The 23,861-nt window shown below is 54.7% G+C and overlaps 1 protein-coding gene across 3 annotated transcripts in view; it reads right to left on the minus strand.

The window, feature by feature from the left end:
* SRRM3 (serine/arginine repetitive matrix 3) overlaps positions 1-23,861 on the minus strand; it is a 54,597-nt gene that overhangs the window by 7,401 nt on the left and 23,335 nt on the right. For 2 of the 3 annotated variants that reach the window (XM_088796781.1, XM_088796782.1), the window contains exons 3-12: positions 19,972-20,073; positions 11,472-11,600; positions 11,291-11,371; positions 10,725-10,754; positions 10,207-10,269; positions 10,063-10,098; positions 8,176-8,226; positions 7,542-7,649; positions 6,988-7,165; positions 6,191-6,223 (exon numbers count right to left, since the gene is read on the minus strand). In XM_088796781.1, coding sequence (XP_088652907.1) covers positions 6,191-6,223; positions 6,988-7,165; positions 7,542-7,649; positions 8,176-8,226; positions 10,063-10,098; positions 10,207-10,269; positions 10,725-10,754; positions 11,291-11,371; positions 11,472-11,600; positions 19,972-20,073 — 811 coding nt within the window. The remainder of the gene's footprint in view (positions 1-6,190; positions 6,224-6,987; positions 7,166-7,541; positions 7,650-8,175; positions 8,227-10,062; positions 10,099-10,206; positions 10,270-10,724; positions 10,755-11,290; positions 11,372-11,471; positions 11,601-19,971; positions 20,074-23,861) is intronic. The other variant, XM_088796780.1, reaches the window with a different exon arrangement.

Genomic DNA, 23,861 nt, shown 5'->3' on the forward strand with positions numbered 1-23,861 from the left:
TGGGGCGGGGGGGTGGGGGGCAACAAGGCAAGGAGGCATAATACTAGGGAATTAGGACCTGGATGTGAATTCTCCAACCCAGATTCTGGGTCTGAGCCACTACTGACTCCTGGGAAGAGGCCAGCAGTGGGGAAAGAAGACTCAGGGCCACAATGTTCCTTCCCACTGTTGGGCTGGGAGGGGGTGGGAGTGTTAGGTACAAAAAGGGTCTGGGTTGGGTGGACCCCCACCCCCACGAGGTTGCTGTCCCCAACCTGTGAGGTGCAAGCGCCTGTGCTGATCTGGACCCTTCCTGCCAGGCATGTCTTGAAGTCCAATCTCTTCCCCATTTTCCTCTCACCTCCTCCAAGCCCACAGGCTGCCATAGCCCAGGATGATACTAGTAATTGGACTAATGTGGCAGAGTGAACACGCTGGATTCAGCCCTGATGCAAGTTTGCTGTGAGATCTTAAGGAAGTGACCTCACTCTGGGGCCTCAGTTTTCCTGTTGGTAAAATGGACATAACTGGGTTCTTTGCTGAAGAGAGTGGGCCTCTTAGGGGTTGAGAGGTTCTTTACACAGTACAACTGACTGACTGTTCACTCACAAACAAACAGGGTCAGGCAGTGCAGGTAGGCCTGGGGCCCCATGGCATGTCCCCCAAGTGCTAGGATGGCAGAGGATGGGAGGAAGGTGCTGCAGGAAGATTCCTGGGGCCAATCTCACTCTTATCCTCCCATCCCTCCAAAAGCCCTCTGAAAGGGTCGCCATGGTCCTGGCCGGAGGGTGAGCCTTATTCACACCTTGGCGGGAATGATCAAAGCCCAGACACCATGGAACCTCATGGCTGGACAGGCCTGTGGCAGCCAAGGACCACCAAACATCTCCTCTGGAAGCCTGCTCTGTGTATCTCCTGTCCCTCTTGCCTGGAACTCCTCTCTTCTTCCCCTTCCCGTCTCTGACTCACAGCCTAGCTAATACCTTGTCTTACCTCTACAGTCAGCCCAAGGTCACCACCTCCAGGAAGCCTTTCCTGAGCCTCATCCTGAGTCAGATGCACTTCTCTATGATCCCACAGACCCTTGTTGGTTCCTTCAATATAGACAGCGCCAGGACGTGCTAAGGGCTACAGTAACAAGCTGAACTTCCCATCTACAGTTCAGCGTGGCCCCTGTCATCATTCTGCGTGATCTTTGTCTTCTAGCCTGGCAGGTGGGGGCTGCAAATCCAGCTCTGCCTGCCTCTCCCCTGGCATGGACACCCACACAGGGCCTGGCAGAGAAGTGCTCAGCAAATACTTGCTTAGTGTGTGTCTGAATGAATGAATGAATGAATGAGACTTCACCTGCTTCTGATCCCTGTTCCCAGGAGCCCCTCTGTTCCTTGATACCACCTGCTCCCCAACATCTTTTCTTTCTTTTAAACTTCTTGTTTTAATGAAACTTTATCTCAGGTTACATTTATGTGCTATGCAAACAACCCTTTGACTTAGTTAATTTGGAGAGAAGAAAGTACGATGATATTGATTGATCATTGACTTCCTATCTGACAGCTTTTCTTTTGTTTGTGGAAGAAATTTTCCAGGGGAAAAGACAATGGGAAGAGAGTAGCAAGGAAGTGTCCTTGCCTGATCCCGGTATTCTTAAAGACAAGAATAGGTGAATGTCTGGGACAAACAAGTACCTGCTCTGACTCAGTATCTGAGCATCCTGTTTCTGGGTTGCTGGTCATATCAGGCACTCCTTGAGGGTGAGGCCTGCACTCCCCCCATCAGGCTGGGACAGTCTCCTCCATTAGAGACCAGCAGTACTTTCTCCCTCCATGAACAATTTCCCTGTCTGCACTCCTAGCATCACCCAGGGCTGAGGAATGTTCTGAGTGGCTGAGCTCTCAGGCCTACCCCTGGGATCAACATGGGGGAGACGAGGCCTTCTCTTTTCAAAGCTGAGGATGGAGGCCCAGTGAGGCCTCACAAGGGTTGGGATGTCAAACTTCTGTAGCTGCTCCCAGGTGGGGCAGGAAATAGTTGAAAGGGCAGGAATAGGGAGCTGGGAGGACCTGCCTCTGACATATGCCCTCAGTGTGGCTGGATGAGCACCGGGCTGGGAGTCACAAATCCCAGGACCTAGACTGGTTCTGTCCTCATACCCCGGGGTATTGTGTCCCCTACTGAGTATCCCTTCTAAGTCATTCTGCACATTCAGCTCAAATTTGGAAGACGAAAGGATGCTGGGGGAAGGAGGGAGCCCCTGTCTGGATTGGGTAGCTGAGAGTTCCCTCCATCCCCCAAGAAGCCCCCCCAGAGACTTTGCTAATTAGGCCCTCTAAGTCCAGTACCTGCTCCTGGCCAGCTCGCCCCCCACCCAAAGTTCAGCTACCATCATGTCCCAAGGATGGAGCTGTGAGGTTCAGCCTGGGTGTCAGCTGCTCCCCCAAAGTCCTGCAGCTCCCACCCTATAGGTCCACCTGCTGCCAGGACAGGGCCTGAAGGAGCCATGCAGGCCCCAGAGGGTGGGGACAGGGACAGGTGGGACAGGGCTCTTTCCCCAGGTCTGACCTCAGCCAGAACTTCCTCCAGGATCTGGAGGCCAAAAGGCCCAGCACAGGCTCCACCACCACTGCTTATTGCCCAAGTGGGCTCCAGGGGCTAGCAGGGGTGAGGAGTGAGAGGCAAGAGGCTCAGCAGCTACTTCAGACAACAGAAATCAAATTGGCTCAACCGCAGCATAGAGTTCAGGAAGGGAACACAAACTTGGAATGCTATACCACACAGAAATGCATTCGGACAACAAAATGAGAAAGAGAAGGGAGGTTAGGGGATGGGGGTGGGGTGGAGAGGAAGAAGAAGGAGTAGGGAATGTGGAAAGGAGGGAAGAATGAACCAGAAAAGTTGTTGGGGAAAGTCAAGAAAACCAAATGACAAACCAGGAAACACAGCTTTGTAGCTCATTTGGAGAAAATGCAAGTTACAAATGAGTAGTCACTAAAATAAAGAAAGAAAAGGAAAGGGAAGAAAACCAACCAGAGTGAGACTGAGAGAAAGAGAGAGAAAGAAAACCACATTCAAACCAAGCAGAGTGGTGGGGCTTATCTGGAGATGGGAGCGAGCGAGCGCACAGCTGAGCCGGGATACCTACCTTCTCAGTGGTCAGGGAGAGGAATGCAATAATAAAAAAGAAAAGAAGGTCTCCGCATTGGGAATGCAGAATGGGGAAAGACAGTGACTCTAAGCTGTGCTCCCCCCTCTGAGTCAGCACGTGGGCAGCCAAGTGTGGCTTTTGGTCTATTCCCAGGGAGGGGAGGGGGCTCCTGTCCAGCCACTTCTGTTTGCTCCCCCCCCCCACCCCCCACAGGCTCCAATAGCCAAGCTTTTCTTAACTCTTCAAACAACAGAAAACTTCCAGAGGGCATGCAGGAAGCGGATGATGGAAGCAGAACCACAGGGTGGGCAAAGGAGGGGCTGGTAGCATGGGGAGAGAGCCCATTTCAAGGGGAGAGATGGAGAGAAATTGAGAGAGACCGAGAGACACAGGGAAAGAGAGAGAGAAGTAGATGGAGAGAGAGAGAGAAAGAGAAAGACAGAAACAAAGGCAGAAGGAAACAGAGAAAGGTGGACTCAGCCAGAAAGAAGAAAGAGAAGCTGTTTAAACCAGGCCAGAGTGGACAGGTGGGGTGAAAGGAGAACTGTGCATTTAAAAGGGAAGGCAACCACAGATTCAATTTGGAGGATCCATCCTGCCTCAAGTCAACCCCACTCCCTTTCCCCCTGTCTTCAGCATAATTTAACAAAATTCATCCCTCCTGCCTCCTCTGGCTTCATCCTGGAAGAAATGCCAAGATGTCCCTCTTCTGACTGCCCTGCTCCAGCCATGGTCACTGCTCTTTCCTGGGGGTGAGAAGGGAGGCCTGGGGTGAGGCAGGTCAGGGAGTGCCATGGGCCCCTCTTCCTCAGGTCACCCTAGGCTGCCTATTTGAGCCAGAGAGCCTGCGCGCCTTGCTCACAACCGTCTCTGGCACTTTCAGCAGCGGTAAGGCTTCCCTCAACACTTCCAATGCTGGGGACAGGCAGAGCCCTACTGTGCAGGCCGCAGACCCTACACACCCCATGTGGCCAACATGCTGGGCCTTGGCTCAGCATCTGACTCTTCCATCCCACCCTGTGTGACTTGGAATCGCTCCCTTCTCTCTCCGGTTCCCTCCTCCGGGGCCTCCTAAGGAGGAAGGTGCTAAGCAGCCTGACCCTATCTGGCCCAGCCATCTCAAATTCGATGGGAGTGAAGCTCAACGGCCTGGGAAGTTCCTCGGGTGACTGGGCTAGGTCTTTCCCTCCCTGGGCCTCCCAGCTTCTCTCCGGGGTTCCTTATATACAGGCACACAGAAGCACAGTCTGCATCGCTTGTGTTAATTTGAAAGCTGAGGCAGTTCTATCACGTGCCAGTGCCCTGGTTTGAGGACCGGCTGCTGCTGCGGATGAGGCTGGAGCTGTTGGCGTGGGAATAATTTTTTAAGAGTTATCTTCCCTTTTAAATTCTGATTACAAAGGAAAAATAAGTATATAGAGATATGTATATGATTAATGTTCACTTGAGATTCAAAAACCATCTCTGCATTAGGAGCAGAGGCTCCCATAGTAACACACACAAAAGCAAAATTCTAGAACAACAAAGAAGATAGAAAAAACCCCAGAGAGATAGTTTGCATTTTGCATTTCTGTACATTACAAAAGGAAAAAATAAAAAAAAACAAGAAGAAAAGAAAAAGGAAAAGAAAATACAAACAAAAATAAAGTAATAGGAAAAGTTACATAAACTTCCCCACCCTCTTCCCTTGCCACTAAAGGAGAAATGGAATCACAATATTACCACGTTTCAAATGGGAGGCTAAAAAAAAAAACAAAAAAAAAACATAGACGGGGTTAAAAATGGTGAGCTTTTCTTTTTCCGTTTGTCTCTCTCTCTTTTTTTTTTTTTTTTAAGGTAGTGTCCAAAAATACCACCCCCAGGCTTTTCCCAAAAAGCACTTTTTGGTTACTAGCAAAGTCTGTGACCCGCCCCATCTCACCTCCCTGGAGACCAGAGAAAACTAGGCTCATTTCACTCCTAGCAAAGGCTTTGTGGGCAAGGAGGGGGTCAGTGTGCAGGTGAGAGGCAGGGGACATTCTGAAGGCCCTGATCCCCAGGGCCCAGAAGGTAGGGAGAGGATTTGGGGACCATGTTTTGTGAAAGGAGTCACCAAGTGCTGTTTCCTAGAAAACTCCCAGGGCAATGTCAAAATGGAGTCGAGTTTTAGGAGGGAGGTAAGATTGGGGTGCTGCTGAGGCTTCCTTTCCCCCCTCTCCCTGAGGCTAGGCCACCTTCCCTGACTACTTGCTCCTGGGCTCTACCTAGCGGCTGTGGCCATTTTGCTTGCCCAGGGCCCTTGTGGGGGCTATGGCTCAGGCCTCCAAGGCTGGGGTGGGGACCAAAAGTGGGAAGAGACGTCCTTTCCATCCTGGCTTGAGAGAATCTGGGGAGAGAAACTTTCTGTCGCTCTGAGGATGGGGGGTGGGCATGAGGACACGAAGCTCTCATGAGCAGGCTTGGGGCACTGTGTTGTTAGGACTCTGTGCCCATGGGAGTGGTGGGGGGGCCCAGGCTGGGCATCAGGTCTGGGGCCTGTCCCTGTCCTCACTGCCCTCAGCTATCTCTGCATGCCCTCTCCCACACCCAAGACAGATCCAGGTCCCTCTGAGCTCAGGAGCCTGGCAGGTGGGGGCAGTCAGGTAATGTCCTTAAACAAAAGTTAACCTTGAGACCAAGAGCCTTTTGTCAGGTGCACTTGGCTTTCCTCACTGAGGCTGTGGGACTAAGGGTGTTTGAGAAAAGAAAGGGAGTGAAAGGAAAACAGCCAAAAAAATCAAAATGAAATTGACCAACACGTACATGTTTGCTGCTGAGACCTGAGGTCTGGAGAGGAGCAGCTCCCGCCTCCCTGCTGAAGCTTCTGGGGCAGCCTGCAGGTCTGGGGGGCAACCTGCAGGCTACCCACCCCAAGTCCCCTGTGTCTACCCAGTGCCCCCTGCCAGTGCTACAGCCCCTTCTCCCTGAGGGCACCGCTACCCTGTACTCTAAAATCAAAAGACAAAAGGGGGTGTGGGCCTCCCTTGGGGCCTGGGAGAACCCCCACCCTGGCCCAGATCATTCAGCTGCCAGCTCCTACCATCACCATACCTGCCTGTGCGTCTCAAGGCATCTGTGCCCCGCCTGGAAGATGGATGGGGACAGTTTTTGGGGTGATGTTGGTGTGGTCTCTGAGGAAGCAATGGGTACACTGGGGGGTGCCTTAGAAAGGAATGGGCCCTGGGAAGTGGAACCGCAAGGTTGAGACACCTGTTCAAGCAAGGGCAGTGCTGGGGCAAACACAGACTCTCCCTGGAGCAGGGACTTGAGAAATACTGCTCTGTGGTGGCAAGGGGACTGCCACCACAGATAGGGGGAGGGATCTGAGAGAGGGGTGGGGGCTAGTAAGGGGGTTGAGGGAGAGAGGGTGCTCTGAGAGGAGGAAAGGGCTTGGTGGGGAGAGGGGTGCTCCCACTCAAGTGATGCCCAGGGGAGATCCTATCTCTTGAGTCCTGTTCCAATGGCCATGCCCCCTCCCACCCCAATATGCCTGGGAAAGGGAAGCAAGAGATCTTGGTTCATTTGTAGCTCTTTATCCAAATGGCTGAGTGCCACTGTGGTCAACCCTCTCTAGCCTTCAATTTGCCAAGCTCAAGGGTGGCCCAAGCCTGCAGGGGTGGGGGGGGGCTCACCCTGACACTAAGACCAGGGGGGCGCAACAACCAAGCACTCCTGGCCGCTCCCGTGCTGGGAGGGCGCATGGGAGGGGGGAAGCGGCCCGAGGGAGGTGTGCAGCGACCCCGCCCCGTTACACACTCACTGCCCCATGGCCCGGCAGCGACCCTCCCGGCCCCAGCTCGGCGCAGCCCGCGGGCACGGGAACCGTCTGCAAAGCAAGGCGTACGTACATCGGGCGGGCTGTGCGCCGAACCTGGGCGGCCCCCGTGAGCTCCGCTCCGCTGCCTGCTGCCGCCGTTCTGCTGGGGCGATCCCCATCCGCTGCCGCCTGACGGGGAAGGCGACCGGCTCCCGCTGGACCGCTGGCTGCCCGTCTTCCGCCGGTCGTCTCTGTGCTTGGGGCTCAGCCTGGGGGCAGGGGACATGAGGGGAGACAGCGTGGGATGCCCCCTCTGTAAGAGGCCTCTGCCCCGCGGGAAAGGCAGCTCCCCACCTGCCCAGTCACTGGGCCAGGAACTCTTCCATTTAGAGAGAAGGCCGCAGCCCTCACACAGGCCACAGGCGGCATTTCCATTCAAGGTCGAGGCCGCCTTTGGGTAGGGGCCACAGCTCTGCCTCGCCCAGTTCCAGGCTGGCATCAGCACTGCCCTGGTAAACTACCCACTGATTAACTGCCGCTCTATCTATCAGCGGGGGCTCCACAGCCCTTGGGGGCATTTAATCTGCAAGTCCCCTCCCCCAAGCACAACCACAGGTGGAGCCCTCCCAGTGGCCCACAAGCTACCTGCTGGGTGATCTGGAATCACTGTCCTGTGAGGAGAGCGAGGGGCTGTGGGAGCTGCCGCTGCTGTGGTGATGGGACCTCCGGCCTGGGGACTCGGTGGCATGTGGCCTGGGAGAGAAATTAGCCTGTGCCAAAGTTCTGTTTGACCTCCCCATGGGGGATCCCCGTGAAGGCCTGATGGAAGCCACTGCTGACCACCCCCTTCCCCCCCCAGTCTCCTACAAAAATAACACAAACGCTGAACGATGTCCATTCTGGCCTAAAGCCCAGCCAATCCCTGTGGGTCATTTGTGGGAATCAGGAAAAGGCGCTCTTTTCTCTAGACATCTCCAGTGCCGCAAGATCTCGCTCACCCCTAAGCTGGTGCTCTTGTGATGGGAGAGCTGGGGGAGGTGGGGTGACAAGACTGACCTGAAAAGACCCCGCCACTGGGAGGCAAGAGGCTTGGGTTCCAGTTCCAGCTCTGCCACTGATTCACAGGGGCTCTTGGCTTACTCTCTGGTTCTAAATTTTTCCATCTGGGTACAAAATGAGCTATCTCCAAGGGCCTGATTCTGTGATTCTAGAAGGCCAGGTTCGCTGTGTGGGGGAGGGGTGGGGACTGAGGGGCTGGTGAATGGGGAAGAGTGCTCACCTCTTCCTCTCTTTGTTCTTCTCTTTTCTTTTGCTCTTGGAGCTTCGTGATCTACAGAGAACAGAGACCACAGTGACAGCACAGCCTGAGCCAGGGAGGGGAGGGCGGGCCTCATGAGCCCCGCTGTGCCCAGGTATGGATCTGAGATTTGTTCCTCTCTTCACCTCAGCGTCCCTAGCAGGTGTGGACTTGCCCATGCCACCCACTGCTTTGGTCCCTTTCACTCTCATTCATTCCTTCTCCTGTAAGTCCTGGTGCATGACCATCTCCTGCCTGGGCCCCAACTGCTGCGCCCTCTGGGAGTGCCAAAGGTGATGTGGCCCCAGCCCCAGAAGAAGGGTGACTTGCCCTTATCTTCTGGCATCAATCTCAAAAAACGCCCCTCTGATGAGTTTCGGGGTGGGGAGTGGCCCCTCCATACTTTGCGTTCCCTGTGCCCCAGGTCCCCTCAGATGGGGCCCTCCTAGGCAGAGCCACTCCTCCTGCCTCTTTGTCCTCTAGACTATGGCCCAGCCCTGGGCCAGCTCACCAGGGGTTTAGGAAAGAAATGCTTTCCCTGGGGCATGATCTCCCTACTTTTGGGTTACTCCTCTGGACCTCCATCCCATGTTACCCAGCTCTCTGGGGTGGGCCCCACAGCCCTGTTCCTGCCTTTGACAAAAGGATTGAAAAGCTTCTGATTACCCCTCTAAGGTCTCACCCCATTCCCGAAGGTCTCTCAGCCCCACCCTCCCTGAGGCCACCAAATTCCGCCTCAATCCTTGCAGTCCTGAACAGATGCCTCCTTCTTACCAAAAACGAGGAGATGGATGCTAAGAAACACCGGAACATGTTTCTCACAGGAGCAGAGCGGGTGGCGGGGGGCAGGTCCAGGACAGGGGAGCAAAGGTTTGGGTTCTCGAACCCATGTTGTCTGCTTTGGGCGTCATTCTCCCCATCTGGAGCTGGTCTAGCCTAGGTCATCTCTAGGTGACCAGGACTGATGGGAACTGGCCCGAGTGCAAGCTGTGCAAGCTGATGGTGAGCAATGGGTGCAGCAGGGGCCCACACTGGCCCATGAGAAGGGGTAGGGGAAAGGGGAAATTGGAGGGCCAGGATTAGGTGTTTATAAATTTAGGCTCCTTCCTGACCTGGTAAGTAGCCTTGGGCAAATTCCCACTGCAAGAATGCAGCTGGGGCTCTGCCCACCCTCAGGGCTGTTGAGAGGGGCTCTGGCTCCATGCCAACCATGGGGATGTGACTGCCCCATATCTTCTTTTCCTCCATGCTAAGCGTTCTACTTCCTCCACCTGGTTCTCTGCCTGGGTTCCTGCCTTTCACTTCTTCCTCTCCTCTCCCCCAGTCCATCCTGAACAAGTCACTGTCCTGCTCAGAGTCCCATGCTGGCTCCCCCTGCTCAGAGCCCCGCTGGGGTGGAGCCAGCTCCATAGCCTGGCAGTCAGCTGGGGGTTGACACCTGCCCCTCAGACACTCCATCTCTAGGCATAGTCCATCCACCCCATCTCTTACTCACTGAGGCTTCCTTCTGCCTGGCATGCCCTTTCCCTACAAATTCAGGGTTCTAATGCTTCTGCCTTCTTGACACCTCTACCGACACACCGCTTGGACATTGGACCTGCTATGTTGGCTGGAAATTCTTGGGGCCTCCAAGTCAAGGCTGACTCATGGGGCAGGCAAGAATTGCAAACAACTGGCCTTCATCCTCCTTCCCCCAGCCTCAGTCCCCTGCCTGGTTCTGAGAAGGAGTCCCTGGAGGGGGAGGCTTCAGCAGGGAAGGACCCTCACCACCCCCCTCCCATTATGGCTTCCTTTGGGCCTTGGTCTCTGCAGTGGGGTGCTAGCCTTTGTCCACATCCTCCTGTCACACCTCCATAGGGCACCGCTCACCTGTGCCGTCTCTTCCTCCTGGACCCAGAATCAGACCTGTAGGGCCATAAAAAGGTTCTCTTGAGCCTGTCTGGGTGACCCAGGGGCACCAGTCAGGTCCTGCGCCCCACGGAAGGGAGAGGAGTCCCCAGGGGAGGGGGATACCTGTCTCTGCGGTGCTTCTTCACACTCTTTTTCTTCTTTCGCAGGGGTGAGGAGCTCCCACAGCTGCAGACACAGGGGTGGAAGACGGGTTCTAGTGAACTGGGGCCCAGGATGGGGAGGGGCAATTGGAAATGGCTGAGGAAGCCTGCATGCTTGGGACATTGAAGCTGGACAGGGGATCCCAGGCCATGAAACCAGCTGCCTGTTATACAGAGCGAGCCAAAGCCCAGAGGGTCCGAAAGGTCCCTAAGGGTAGTTGATGGAGCTGCCTGTATTGTCCCTTGGTCACCTGTCCAGCCCCCTTGGCATTGTAAGAGAACAGTTTCAAACCCAACGATTAGAGGCTGTAATGGTGGGATTTCTGGCCTCTGTGGGGGGAAAGCTGGTGGTGTCCAGGGTCCAGGCCCTCAGGTGCCAGGCCTCCTGCCTCTGGGGGATGGCCCTGGAATGTTACCCACACATAGACACCCCCCCCCCCCCCCAGCCAGGCCTGGTCCTTGCCCGCCTTCATCACTGACCTGCACTCGGAGTCTAGTCTTCTCTTTTTGCTGAGGGCCAGGGGAGAAAGGACAGACAGATGGACAGGGTTAGTTGGAGCCCAATACATTTGCCAGGGTGTCACTCAGGACAGGGGAAGGGGATCTAGAGATGGGAACCACAGATGAGACCGAGCCACACTCCTCCTCCCCCGGCCACTCACACTTGTAGTGGGTGCAGGACCGCTGGGGGATGGCGGAGGGTACCCCACAGGTGGACTGAGTCAAGGCGCGGTCAATGTCTGGTTCTGAGGCTGGTGAGCGCGCATGTGGGGGACTCAAAGAGGGGCGGGAATTTGGTGAAGGGGAGGAACTCATTGGGGGTGGGGCTTGGTTAAAGGAAGGGAGTTGAGTGACGGGAGGGGTCAGTTAGGGAGAGGGCACTTGGTGGGCGGCAGCACAGTGAGGGGCTGGAATTCAACATGGGTAGAGGGGCGCAGCGAGGACGGGCTCACAAATGCAGCGTTGGGTCCCTGCGGGCCGAGAGCTGGACACAGCGGGGAACACACCACGCCCCTCCCGACCCCGCCGCCGGGCGGCGCTCTCACCGGCTCCTCCGGTGGCCGCCTTTCTTTTTCTTCTTCTTCTTGGGAGGGGGCGACGTGGAGCTGCTGGACCAGTGCTTGGTCCTGAGTGAGAAGGGACGGGGGGCGGGGCGGCGGTGAGGGGGAGGGCAGGCCCCGCCCGCACCACCCCGCGCCCGCTGCACCCCCTACGCGGGGCGCTTACCTGTACCCCCGGTGCCCGCGGTAGCAGGCGGCCGGGCAGTCGCAGTCCACCGGGCTGTCTTCCTCGTCAAAGGGTGCGTACTCCAGGCCCGGCTCGGCGCCTTCGGGCAGCCGCGGGGTCTCCGCCACGCTGCCGGCGACAGGGACGCTCAGCACCCGCTCCCGCGGGCGGGGCCTTCCCGCTGCCCCTTTCTCAGTGCAGGGCGTCCCAGGCCTGGTCCGCCCCCCCCCCCCCCCCCCCCCGCAAGGTCCAAGGACGAGGGGGTGCGGCCGGCTCCGGGGTCTGCGGCCTCGACCCCTAAAGGGTCAGGCCGGGATTTTAGGAACCCAACGGGGAGCCTCCCTTACAGATCCCCGCCCCCCCAACCTCAATGGTGTCATATTTTGCGAAAGAGAAGCGCATGGAGTCCTTCCCCCTCACATAGCCATACCCCTTTTAAGTTCTCCCTCTCTCATCAGTGAGCCCCCTCCTCCAGAGTGAGGCCCCTCCCCTCACTAAGTCCCCTCCCGGCACTGAGTCTCTGTCCCTCGGTCCCATTCATTGCACCCCCCCACCCAAACCCCTTTCCCCTCATTGAGCCCCTTTCATCGATCCCTGTCCCCCTTAACCTCACTGCCCTATTTCTGAGCCCCCTTCCTCTCTTTAAGCTCACTCCACCTCCCTAACCCTCCTTTTCCCTTACTGAGACCCCCCCTCACTGATATCTGTCTTTCCCTAAGCCAGCTGTCTTAGTCCCTGAGCCGTCCCCCCTTGCTCAAATGCCTCCCTCCCTCACACCCCTCCTTCTTCCAGCCCTGGCCGCCTCTCTGAAATATTCATAGCCTCTCCTCGCCCTCCTTTCTGCAGCCTCCAGAGGCCTCCCTGCTCTTCTGCTGCTGGGCTGTCATCAATCACTGCCTGATGGCAGCAGGCTCGGGCCCCAGCACTCTGCCCGCCTCAGATGCGCCCCATCCATCTTGCAGAGCTCTCCCCTACACTCAGCGGGAACCCCTGTCCTATCCCAGCCTTCTGTCACAGATGTTTGCACCCTGCAGGCACATCTAAGAATAATGCTTTTTTCCAAAAGGCAGCTGGGCTTAAGGCAAGCCCATGCGCTTTGAAGCTGCAGATGTGCCTGAATCACACACAGTCCCTGAGTCACTGTGTGACCTGGTGCCTGTCGTGCCCCGTCTCTGAGCTTCTGCTTCAAGATGAGAGTGACAACTGTGTTATAGGACTGTTGGGAGAATTTGCTGAGGTACCGACTGCTGTGCAACTTTGTTTTTTATTGAACAAGCCCAGAAGCAACCCTCTAAAGGCCCAGCTCCAGGATAATGGCTCCAGGGTAGTGTCCCCCACCTCTGTTTTTCCTTCCTTGCTGCCTCAGACAGTGCCCCTCCCGGACAGAGGGTCAGCCCTGGTTTTGGCAGAACTACCCTCGCTCCTGGTGCCATTTGCCTGGCTCATTCTTTCCCTGCCCCAACCAGGGAGGCCGAAAGAACGGTCTTGGATGGCAGAGCATTAAGAACATGATGTGAGCTTGGATTCACACAGACAGGTCTGAATCCAGGCATGACCAAGCTCACTGAGCCTCGAGGTCCTTATCTATCCAACGAAGGGAAGAATATTCTAGCTTTGAGGAGAGGAGTGAGATTCTGTCTTTGAAGCGCCTATTGTCCCACATACAGTTTCCATTGTTAGACGAGGATCCTCTGTCTGACACCAACACCTTCTCTTCCAGGGAGAAAAGTGTTGTGACACATGAAAGAGAGCAAGGAAGACAGACCACAGCTACTGAAGGAAAAATATTTCAGGGACAATCTCTAGCAGAGCACCCACTAATCTGCTAATCTTGAATCTCAAGAATGCCATTCAATTCCCAAACACCAGCCTGCGCCTGGCAGTGTTGAAGTCACCCAGGTAGGACAGGGTTTTTTTTTGGGGGGGGGATGGAGGAGAGGCTCATGTCATTCCCCTCACTCCCACAGAATCAAACACCCCCATATCGCTTCATTCAAACCTCCCTGCTCTTCCCCACATGCCTCCTCCTAAAGCCGAGTGGCCTCCCACCTCCTGTCTCTGTCCCTGAAATCTCCAACTCCTCGGCCTAACCAGCCCCCACCCTCCAAGGACTCATCAACCTCACACAGCCCTCAGGCACACAAATGCCTGACACATAAAACGTAGTCTTTAGCACTGAGAGGAGGGGCTTCCATTTATCGGGACACAAAAATCAGGACGGTAATTCACAAAATAATAAAACAGCTCAATTTGGGCACTGTCTTCTTCAGGGATCCTATCTTGTTCCTGACATCCGAGCTGAGTTAGCCACTGAGTCCAGGCCCTCACCGAGCGCCTCCTTTCCCTCACTGTGCCCTCTTCATTCTGCTGGCCACACCCCCAGGGACATGCCTTCCATTGTCCCAAGGACAGAACTTCCTCCCCCCCAACTCCGTCCTCTCTCCCTGAGGCCTTACCATTCAGCCGCTTTTACTCTTCCATCCCTTCTGGGAGGTTTACTTGAGAGCGTTGAAAGACAGGCATAGGGTATGAGCAGCAGGCTCGGGAGAGGCACAAGGTCTCAGACTTGTGCCGAACCTCCTGGTAAGACTTGTCCTGGCAGTTCCAGGGATATCAATGGGTATAGGCTGAGGCCTCTGTTTCTGGCTTTGTGGGACTGGTACCACTATATCTGCTTTGCAAGATCTCCCAGGGCTAGAACTCTGGGTTCTCCTATCTTGCCTTTTCTGGATGACAATATCACTAGCCATAATGTTCTCTAACGTTTAAATAGCTCTCTGCAGTTCACAAGTCCCGTGCAGAGCCACTCAGAGAAATTGCACCCCCATTTTACAGATGAGAAAACTGAGGCCCAGAGAAGGAAAGGAACATCCCCTGTGGTTTTGGGACCTTTGCGTGAAGAATGTAAGTTTGTTCACCTATGCAGTTGGCTTTGAGAAGTCATATCCGGATAGGACAGCCCTTGACTTAGCTGGCTGGGCTTTCTTGATGTAGATGTTAGCTCAGCCGTCCTCTCCCTACTTTATAGACACGGTTGTGGGTGTACATACTGAGTTCTAAATTTGTTTAACATTTCCTGCTTTTAAGTTCATGTTTGTGACCTAGTTTACTTCTCACCACATCCATGGAATTGCAGGGGAGGTGTTCCTCCCTGTGACAGAACAAGCTGAGCCCTACATACCTGACCAAAGCAGGCCCAAAGAGTCCACTGCAGAGGGGCCAAGAACGTGTCAAGGTTGAACACGGGACACGTGTTGGACTGGCCGCCATGGGCAAGGTTCTGACCTGGGAAAAGACCGCCCGTCACATGCTCTTCCTCACGCCAGCAGTTTCGCTAATTAACTGGTTCTGTTTCCTATTAGCCAGGAGCATAATGGCTAACTGACAGATGAATGAATCCAGACAGAGGAGGAGGCAGATCCCAGGCAAAGGCTCTGCCCTGTCTGCTCTTTCACTCAGCCAGCGTGTCAGGTCTGCCAGGGCCCTGGAGGGTGGGGTAGTGGCAGCAGGGACAGGGATGCATCAGGCCTGGGGCCTCTCCTTTAGCTCCTCACAGTGCAGGGCAGAAATATGACACTGTGCATATTATAATGACTGTCATATTATCAGGACGGTAATTCACAAAATAATAAAAGCTCTGGGAGTGACTCTGCCCCTTGAGACCCTTTCCTGAGTGAGAGGTGTTACGGGCTCTAACAGGCAGATGTCAGGTACTATTCTAAGCACTTTACATTTATCTCACTTAATCATTTAATGCTCAGAACAAGCCTCTGATGTGGGTACCACAATTAATATTTCCATCCTACAGATAAAATAATGAGGCACAGAGATATCACACCACGGATAAAATTAGGTGCAAGGAAAAAAAGAAGAATTTGTTCACTGTGTTAGTAACAGCTTATGAATTTTGTTTTCTATAAACCGTCTCTCCCAAACATGTCATTATATTACATAACTATGAAAACAATGATTTTTACAAGTTGTCATTGTTTATTAGAGTGAAATAGGGAAAAAGAACTGATAGCAGCTAGAAGAAGTAAAGAAAACATTGTGCGTATTCCAAAAGGAGAAGGTGTTACTTTTATCCCAGGAATATGGGCAAAGTAGTGTTTGGAGGCAGCCTTGGATGATGGGGTGTTTTGAACCTATGCAAGAGGGGCTAGGGTGTTTCAGGCTGAGGGCTCAGTATGAGCGAAGTCATGGAAGTGATAACATGTGGGGCAGAGTTGGGAACTGCCAGCAGCTCATGGCTGCTGTGTGACACTGAGAGTGGGAAGCCAGGCTAGGTCTCGCGTGGGGAGGTCAGGGAGCCTAGACTTGGTTCTAAGGATGATGGTGAACCACAGAATGTTTCTGGGACAAAACAGGACTCCCCACATTAATCATTTCCAAGGACAAAAGTGTGTCCGCTCTGTGTCTCTGGGACCTCACTTCTCTCCCCCAGAATAGAGTGCTAGCTGCCCCACTCTTCTTCCTGCAATGTCATCCCTCTGATCCATCATCCAAAAGAGAAAGTCCCCAAACACCTCCCTGACCACATCACACCTCTCAGAATCTTCCACTGGCTCTTACTGTCTATGAGATCACGTCCCGTTACTGCAGTAGCGTGACATCCTGGTATCCAATACAGAGAGGAGACTGGAGGGACGACTGTCACAAGAGACTGTCACTCAAACCAGTCAACTAACTTAAGGAAGAAGAATGATCCCCGGGGACAAAAAGCTCTGGGAGGGACTGGGCCCCTGTTGAGACCCTTTCCTGAGTGAGAGGTGTTACGGGCTCTAACAGGCTGTAGAAGGTTAAAATCAGACCCCTCCCCACCAGTGTGGAGACCCTTCGGCTGGCTCTTCTTTGTCATCTCGCTCTAAGTGGTCACTGAATTTCTCCATGTCTCAAATGCCCACTCTGTGAGTGAGGGTGGAGCATCAGGGTTAGGAAACCGAAGTCACGAGCACAGGGACTGCTGGGTGGTCAGAGGGCTTCAGAGATTCCGGAGAGAACCCCACAGTTGGCAGAGAGGGTGGAGACAGCCAGCAGAGGGGAACAAGTTAAGGTCAATCTAGTACTCACCATTGCCAGGTCTTCCTGGGATCCTGGGGATCCTGGTTGTTACAGATTGTTCCCCCCAAATTCGTATGTTGAAACTTTAACCCCAAGGTGATGGTATTAGGAGGTGGGGCCTTTGGGGGTGATTAGGTCATGAGGTGGGGCCCTCGTGAATGGGATGAGTGCCCTTGTGAGAAGAGACATCAGAGCTAGCTCGCTTTCTTTCTGTCATGTGTGTATATAAGGAAGGAGCAGTCTACAATCCGGAAGACATTCCTTACCCGAAGCTGACCATGATCTCAGACTCCCAGCCTCCTGAACTGTGAGCAATAAATGTCTGTTGCTGATAAGCCCCCCAGTCTGTGTGGCATTTTGTTACAGTCACTTGAGCTGACTAAGACGGTGGTGGTTGACCATCTAGTAGAGATGCATGTCTGCCGCGTGCTAGCGACTGTTCCTCACACTTACATTCATTGTCCCATGTAATTTCTTCAACAATCTTATGAGGTGGGTACTAATATCTCTGTTTTATAAGTAAAGAAGTGGAGGCCCAGAGGAGCCAAGGAGCTGCTCAAGTCACACAGCTATGGTGCGGTGGACCTGGGATCCACACTGAACTTAGAGGTTTGGACAGATGGGGTGTCTAACACCAGAGCCCTCACTCTCCCTCCACTCCCCCACACCCTGAGCTAGGAGTGAAGCTCCAACAGGAAGGCATGCACGAGACCACCTGTGGCCATTCCTCCATCACCTCTGCCTCTGGCTTTGGGTTCAGCACCGCAAATAGCTCCTCCCTGCTTCTCAGTAATTCGCGTGCCATCAGCCTCCTTAGCTTGCGGCAGTCACTGTTGGGAGTGCAATTTTCACCCCATTTTGGCTGCCTGAGCCATAAGAAGCCTTCCAGTGGAACCCCATTCCTGTGTAAAGGAGGAAACTGAGGCTTCTGGGAAAATTGTCAAGCTGCATTGTTCTAGGCACCAGGGATAGAGCAGTAAGCAAAGCTGATAAAGATCTTGTCTTCACGGAGCTAATGTCCCAGAATCATGCCAAGGCTTCCTTCTGCCCTGCCTCCAGAGCAGGGGTCCTCCCTGACCGTCGAGCCTTTCAAACACTGCCTCTTCTAAGGAACCTTTCCTGACTGACAACCCTAGCCTGTCCCCCTCACATCCCCCACTGAACACACACAGGGCTGAAGGGTTCAAGTGGCCACATTGTCAGGAGTTGCCTGTAATTCCCGGTTTCAAGTTTCAGGTTTCAGGTGTGTGTTTCCACCCAGAGAGCAGGAGGCCCGTTTTCCCCTTCTCTCCTCCCCCTTCATTGCACTAGCACAGGGCTAGGCATGCAGCCCAGATCCTCAAGGACATTTCTTTTGAAGGAGACACTGCAGCCTTTTCGTGGCATATTTTCTAGTGTGTCCCAGTTCTTAAATACATAATTCATTCATTCAAGGAAAGATAAGATCAAGACTATTGGAAAAGACTTGGGAATCATCCACTAACAGGAGAGAACAGGGTTCTGTTCTCTCCTGTTAGTGGAAGGGATGAGATCCCCCAGAGAGAAGAGGGAAGGAAGAGACCTGAGGACATGACAGAACCTTGCGGGGAACCAACATCTGGGAAGTGGGCAGGAGTGAGGGAGACGGCAGAGGCTGTCAGAGGGCCAGAGGGGACTCACAGAGCACTGCATCTTGGAAGCCAGGGGGAAAGTAGGTTTCCAGAAGGGAAAGCACAATGGTGGCAGCTGCCAGAGAAGTTAGGCCTGCAGAAAAGCATGGGCCGTGGTAAGTGGGACTCAGGTGGTCACAGCCCGAGCAGGTCACGGGAGTCACGTGGCAGAAGCCTCACCTCCATGGTTTAAGGAAGTGGAGACAATGCATGCCACACAGGCTACAGAAATTTGGTGGAGAAAGGAGAGAAAAAACGTGGGCTGGTAGCCAGAGGAGAAAGCAGAGTTGAGGAAGGACAGGAATTAGTTTAGGAGGAAGGAGCCGGGGGAGGGAAGAAGGACAGGCCTGAGCTGGAAAGCTGAGAGAAGGTGGCAAGTAGAGTTCAGAGGCGGCGGCACAGTTCAGAAAGCCAGGACGTTTGGGTTTGGGGGTGGTGCAGGCAGCGGTGGGAGGATCTGGTTGTCAAGATTTTTGAGAAAGAAAGAGAAGGGCCAGCCTTGCTTGCAGGGAACTGGCCGGCATCACTGCGGGGGAAGGCACAGGAGTTGCTGAAGGGTGCTCTGAGTTCCCGGAGGCCGGAGAGAAGGACTTGGCGGTGGGGTCACCTTTCCCACCAGAGGGGAGGAAAGAGAGGCCAGCTGAGCTTGGCTCGCCCAGGTCACCCATGAGCCTCCTACATGCCTAGGGCTGCTCTGACTCTGCTTTTGCTCCTATCCAAGCCAGAGAGGGGAGGTTAAGTGGGATAAGGTGGGGAGTCCTCCACTTCTGGTCTGCGGAAAGGGCTTTCCCACCTGCTGCCCATTGCAGTCCATTATTCTCAAAGTGCTGTTTGCTCTCAAGACAACGACAATGGAAAAAAAGTCTCTCAGAAAGTGCTGCTGTCATTTGATTTTTGTGCGAGTAAAGGTGACAAGGATTTAGGGCCTCAGCAAGATGCCCGCTGCCTACACAGGTCCTACTCGGGAGGAAATGACCAATAGTGGTTTTCACCCCAGCCTCTCACTCAGCTTCAGTTTTACTTCCAGCCAGAGAAGCAGGGGACAAAGCCAGAAGTGGGTGGGGACACCGAGGCTTAGCAAGGGGAAGGTTGATGATCAGAGTGGATTCAATGACACTCCCTCAGTGCACACTGCCTGCCAGGTGTCGGGCCATCCAGACAGGCCTGCACACTTGCTGGGACAGGCTGCCCCGCCCTCCGATGGAAGCCTGCTCTGCTTTGTATGGTTGTGAGTGGTTCCCAGCTTTTCTCTAATCCGAGACAACGCGAGCTCCCTATAACTTCTCTGTTTGATCCAAAGTGCACCTGGGTGCTCCTCTTGTCCTGTGACAGGAGCAGAGGTGACCTCTCTTTTCCTCACAAGACTTTGGCCATGCTAGCAATGGCGTTTGCTGGGTTGGTTCTTACTTTCCACAAATCGCATTTACTCTGGAGCCCATTGTGCGGCTGGGAAGAGTGGGGCAGAGGGATGAGTTTGGGGTCCCACTGTCAGCCAGTGACAGTGCTGGGGTCATAACATTTCTGGTTTCCTGATGTGCAGCCCAGACTTCCCTGAGCTGAGATCTGGGCTGCCTCCCCCACTGCTGGGCCATACGTGGGACCCGCGGTGGCAGGGGCGGGTCCTTGGTGATGCCCCGGTGCTCAGCAGCCCCTGCCTTGTGCCTGGGCCGGGCTGCAACTTCCAGTGGACAGGGCACGTGCCTCTCTCCTCCTCTTCCTTGCCCCTCCGGCACCCAACTGCTGCCTGGGCCTGCGCCCGCCCCTCCCTGCCCCCACACGGCAGCACTCACATGTGGCCTCCAGGCCGGTCCTCCCTGGTGAGCATTCCCTCCTTCTCCATCAGCATCTGCCGGAAAGTCCTGACCTTCTGCCGGGTCTCCTCCTCAGAGTACCTGCAGGGGTGCAGGAAGGGTGAGGGCTGTTCTCAGTTCCCTTCCCGCCTGTCCCCATAGCCCGTCCCCCAGACCTCAGTCACAAGTGCACTTTCCAGCACCACCAAGCAAGGCTGTCAGTATTGGGGAAGCTCAAGGCCTGTCCACTTTGTAGCAAAGCAGGCAGCCAACCAACTGCACAAACAACCAGCCAGACAAACCTGTAAACTAAAGACAGAGCTGTTCCCAGATGTGGGGAGACGGACTAGGTGAGGCTGTGCCTTTCCTCCTGCCCCGCCTCTCCCAGCAGCGCAGGTCTGCCCCCACATCCAGGCTCTCTGGACACATTTTAGGAGAGAAGTGAGAATCCATGGCTTTTTCTCCTTTCCTGGCCTCAAGGACATCTGATCCTCACAATAGACTTGGGAGGTCCTCAGAGCATCCCCTCTGCAAGATCCAGGCTGCCAAGTGGCTTGCTGGGGATCCCAAAGCTGGATCCATTGTTTCCCTCTGCTGCTTAGGGGTGTGGGAGTGGATGAACTCTGGGCCTTGAATAGAAGCTCCTCACTTCTCTACTCCCCTCTCCCTCTCTCCTGGACCCAGGTCTCAGGTTAGGGATCAAAGTCCAGAAGTTTCTCCTCCTTGTCCTCGCTCCCACACCCTGGGTCAGCTGTCATCCTCGCACTGCACCACTCTGATAGCCACTGCCCGGGCCTGGCCGCTCCGCTGGCATTTCTCCCTCCAGCTTGTGTCCACGCTGCCCCGGCCTGGTGGTGCTGGTCTTTGCTCACTCAGCCCCTTGCCCTGTGCCCAACATGCAGCAGGTGTCCAGTGGCTTCTGCTAAATAAATCTTGGGGTCCTGGGTCACCACCCTTTCTCCTTTCTGGGCTGCTGGTCATGGTTCTGGACAGAAAACATGGTGGCAAATAGGAACAGGGTCCTGTCTTGTTTCTGTCATCTGCTCACCATCCACTCTCTGTCCACAGAGCAGGTCCAGCCCTCCCCACTCAGCCTTTCTATGAAATGGTACGTTGTTCCCTCTCAGGGACCCCCTATCTTTTCTCCTTCCTTCTCTCCTCAATCCTTTCCTTCCCTCCTTCAACAAACATTTATGGATTGACCCTGCCTCTTTAGAGAGCAATTTGGCAATTCTTTTCAAAAGCCTTAAATAATAAAGGACAACCTTTGACTCATAAATTAACTTCCAGGTTTACTTGGAGGGAATAATGGTGGCTAAGCACAAAGACGTGACTCACGGGATGTTTACAGCAGCATGGATCTCCCCTGACCAGGTTAGGTGCTGATGTTTATGTTTCCATAGCAACCTCCACCTCCTGGATCCTGGCAGGTGGTTCATCTGCTACTCATTGTCTGTTGATGTCTTTGTGTTTTGCACTGGCCTGAGAGTTCCCTGAGGGCAAGGACCTTGTCTGTCTGGAGTGCCATTGTGTCCCCAGCACCTGACACCTTGCCTGGCCACATGTGGCACCCCAAATTTTTGATAAATGAGTGACTGGTGATGGAGAGGCATCGAAGAGTTTGAAGGTTGGACTTCATTTTGGAAAGATGGCTTTGGTGGCTGTGTGGCTGGAGGAGAGGGACCTGGAGGCAGGGAGGCTGGCACCGGGCTACTGCAGGGGTCCCGCAGGAGATAGTGAGGGCAGAGCTAGAGAGTGGGCCTGAGGGTGGAAGGGAAGAAGTGGACAAACACTGTCTAGGTGGGAGGATGGCTGGGCCTTGGGAACTGACTGAACATGGGGGGGATTCGATGAGGAGCACAACTTCTTAACCAGGTGTCCCCTGGCCCCCAGCTACAGTCTGACCCTCTGCAGGTTCAGGCACCTGTGTAGCCCACCACAGGGAGATTGAATCCCGCCGGGCAGGGGGAAAGGCCAATCTCTTCCAACCGTCTGCCCTACTGCAGAGGGTGTGCGTGGGGGTGCTCAGGCAGCACTGTGCTGACAACTCTAGCCCAATTCACCAAGCTCTGCGCCCTGGCTCCTGGTGTCCACCTCGGCCCCTGTTTAGCGTATGGCTGGAGGGTCCCTGACTTTGTGCATTGGGCAGTACAGAGCCCTTGGATGGTTGGGCTGGGCTGGCCTGGTGCCCAGGAAGGAGGGGTGGTAGCTTCACGGAGCAGTGTAGGCACAGAGGAGCTGCTCCCATCTCAACGTCTCTTCAGGAGACCAGCTTGTCATTGTCACCAGCACAGAGACAAATAGCACAGGCCCTTTAACACAGCTCAGCTCCCGACTCATAGACCCCTGGGAGGGAGACACAGGTTGGCTGGACCATTGGCATGGGGCCCTGCACCTGGTGGGGGTGGAGAGGAGATGGCCCAAGAGCAAAGCTGGGCCACAGCCCTTGTTGGATGGGAGAGGCTTCAGGCCAGGGGCCAAGTCCACGTCTGAGGGTCTGTGGAACGTGTGAGGCTGCGAGATGGGTGCCATTAAGATCTGGAGCAGGAGGGCTGGCCTGCTGGCTCAGGCGGTTGGAGCTCCGTGCTCCTAATGCCGAAGGCTGCTGGTTCGATTCCCACATGGGCCAGTGGGCTCTCAACCACAAGGTTGCTGGTTCGACTCCTCGACGCCCACAAGGGATGGTGGGCTGTGCCCCCTGCAACTAAGAGCAGCAACTAGACCTGGAGCTGAGCTGTGCCCTCCACAACTAAGATTGAAAGGACAACAACTTGACTTGGAAAAGTCCTGGAAGTACACACTGTTCCCTAATAAAGTCCTGTTCCCCTTCCCCAATAAAATCTTTAAAAAAAGAAAAAAGATCTGGAGAAGGGACTTGGAGCTCATTCCAGAGCTGGTGGGTTGAAGGCATGTGGACTAACTCCAGCACCTGTGCTTGGCGAGCTGGGGGTGGTCGACTGAACCGACCTGGAGGCTTGGGAAAGACCCCTCTATGCCCCAGTGTTTCTTGCTGGGAGAAGCTGAGGACCCAGGGACACCATCTGGTTACAGGGCAAAGAGATCTCAAGTGTGACCAGCACTTCTCAGGCTGCCTCCCCTGATAGCCCTTGAGGTCACCCCTCTCAGCTGAGGCCATGAAGGACAGTGATTCGGAGGTGCGGCAGGAGAGCCAGGCAGCCCTGGTTTTGAGTCCTGGCAACCCCCGCCCCGCACTTTCTTGCTCTGTGACCTTGGACAAGTCCATATACTTCTCTTAGCCTTAGCCCCTCCACCCCCTGTGAAACAGGATGGTAACCTGCCTTTCAAGGCTGTTATAAGGCTTAAGGTAGATGATGCATATAAAGTTCTTTGTGCAGTGCATGGCACATAGTAGGTGCTCAATAAATCGTGGTGATTTTGTTCCAGAGTGGTGGGTACAGAGAGTCTAGCCATTCTAGGCTTCCTGCCGTTTTCCACCCCAGACCCCTACCAGGTCAGCATGGTCCCTGGTCAGGAATCAGCTGGGCCTCTTCTCTCTGCTCTCCCAGGAGGCAAAGGCTGAGAGAGTGGGGAGGCTGGTAACCAAGCCATCCACTCCCTGTGGAAATGGTGGCATCTGCCAACCTAAGGCTGTACAGGAGGCCTGGCTGGCATTGACCAAAGCCTCAGACAAAAACTCCAGGGCTTGGATGGGGGCGGGGCATAGGGAAGACATGCTGTCTCAGCCAGTGTGGCTTCCTCGTCCCCACGCTGCTCTATGGGAAGGACATGCTACAGTGGTTGCCGCTTTGGGGACTTCGTGGGTTGCCCTCTGGGTCTGGGGTGGGGTGAGGGGACACTGCATTTTCAAAGAGGTCCCCACAGTGGAAAATGTTTCATTCTGCCTGTTCATCTTGCCAGGTCTCCTAGAT

This window comes from Rhinolophus sinicus, chromosome 3 (assembly GCF_057876585.1).
Source record: "Rhinolophus sinicus isolate RSI-liver-muscle chromosome 3, RSI-T2T, whole genome shotgun sequence".
Taxonomy (NCBI): Eukaryota; Metazoa; Chordata; class Mammalia; order Chiroptera; family Rhinolophidae; genus Rhinolophus; species Rhinolophus sinicus.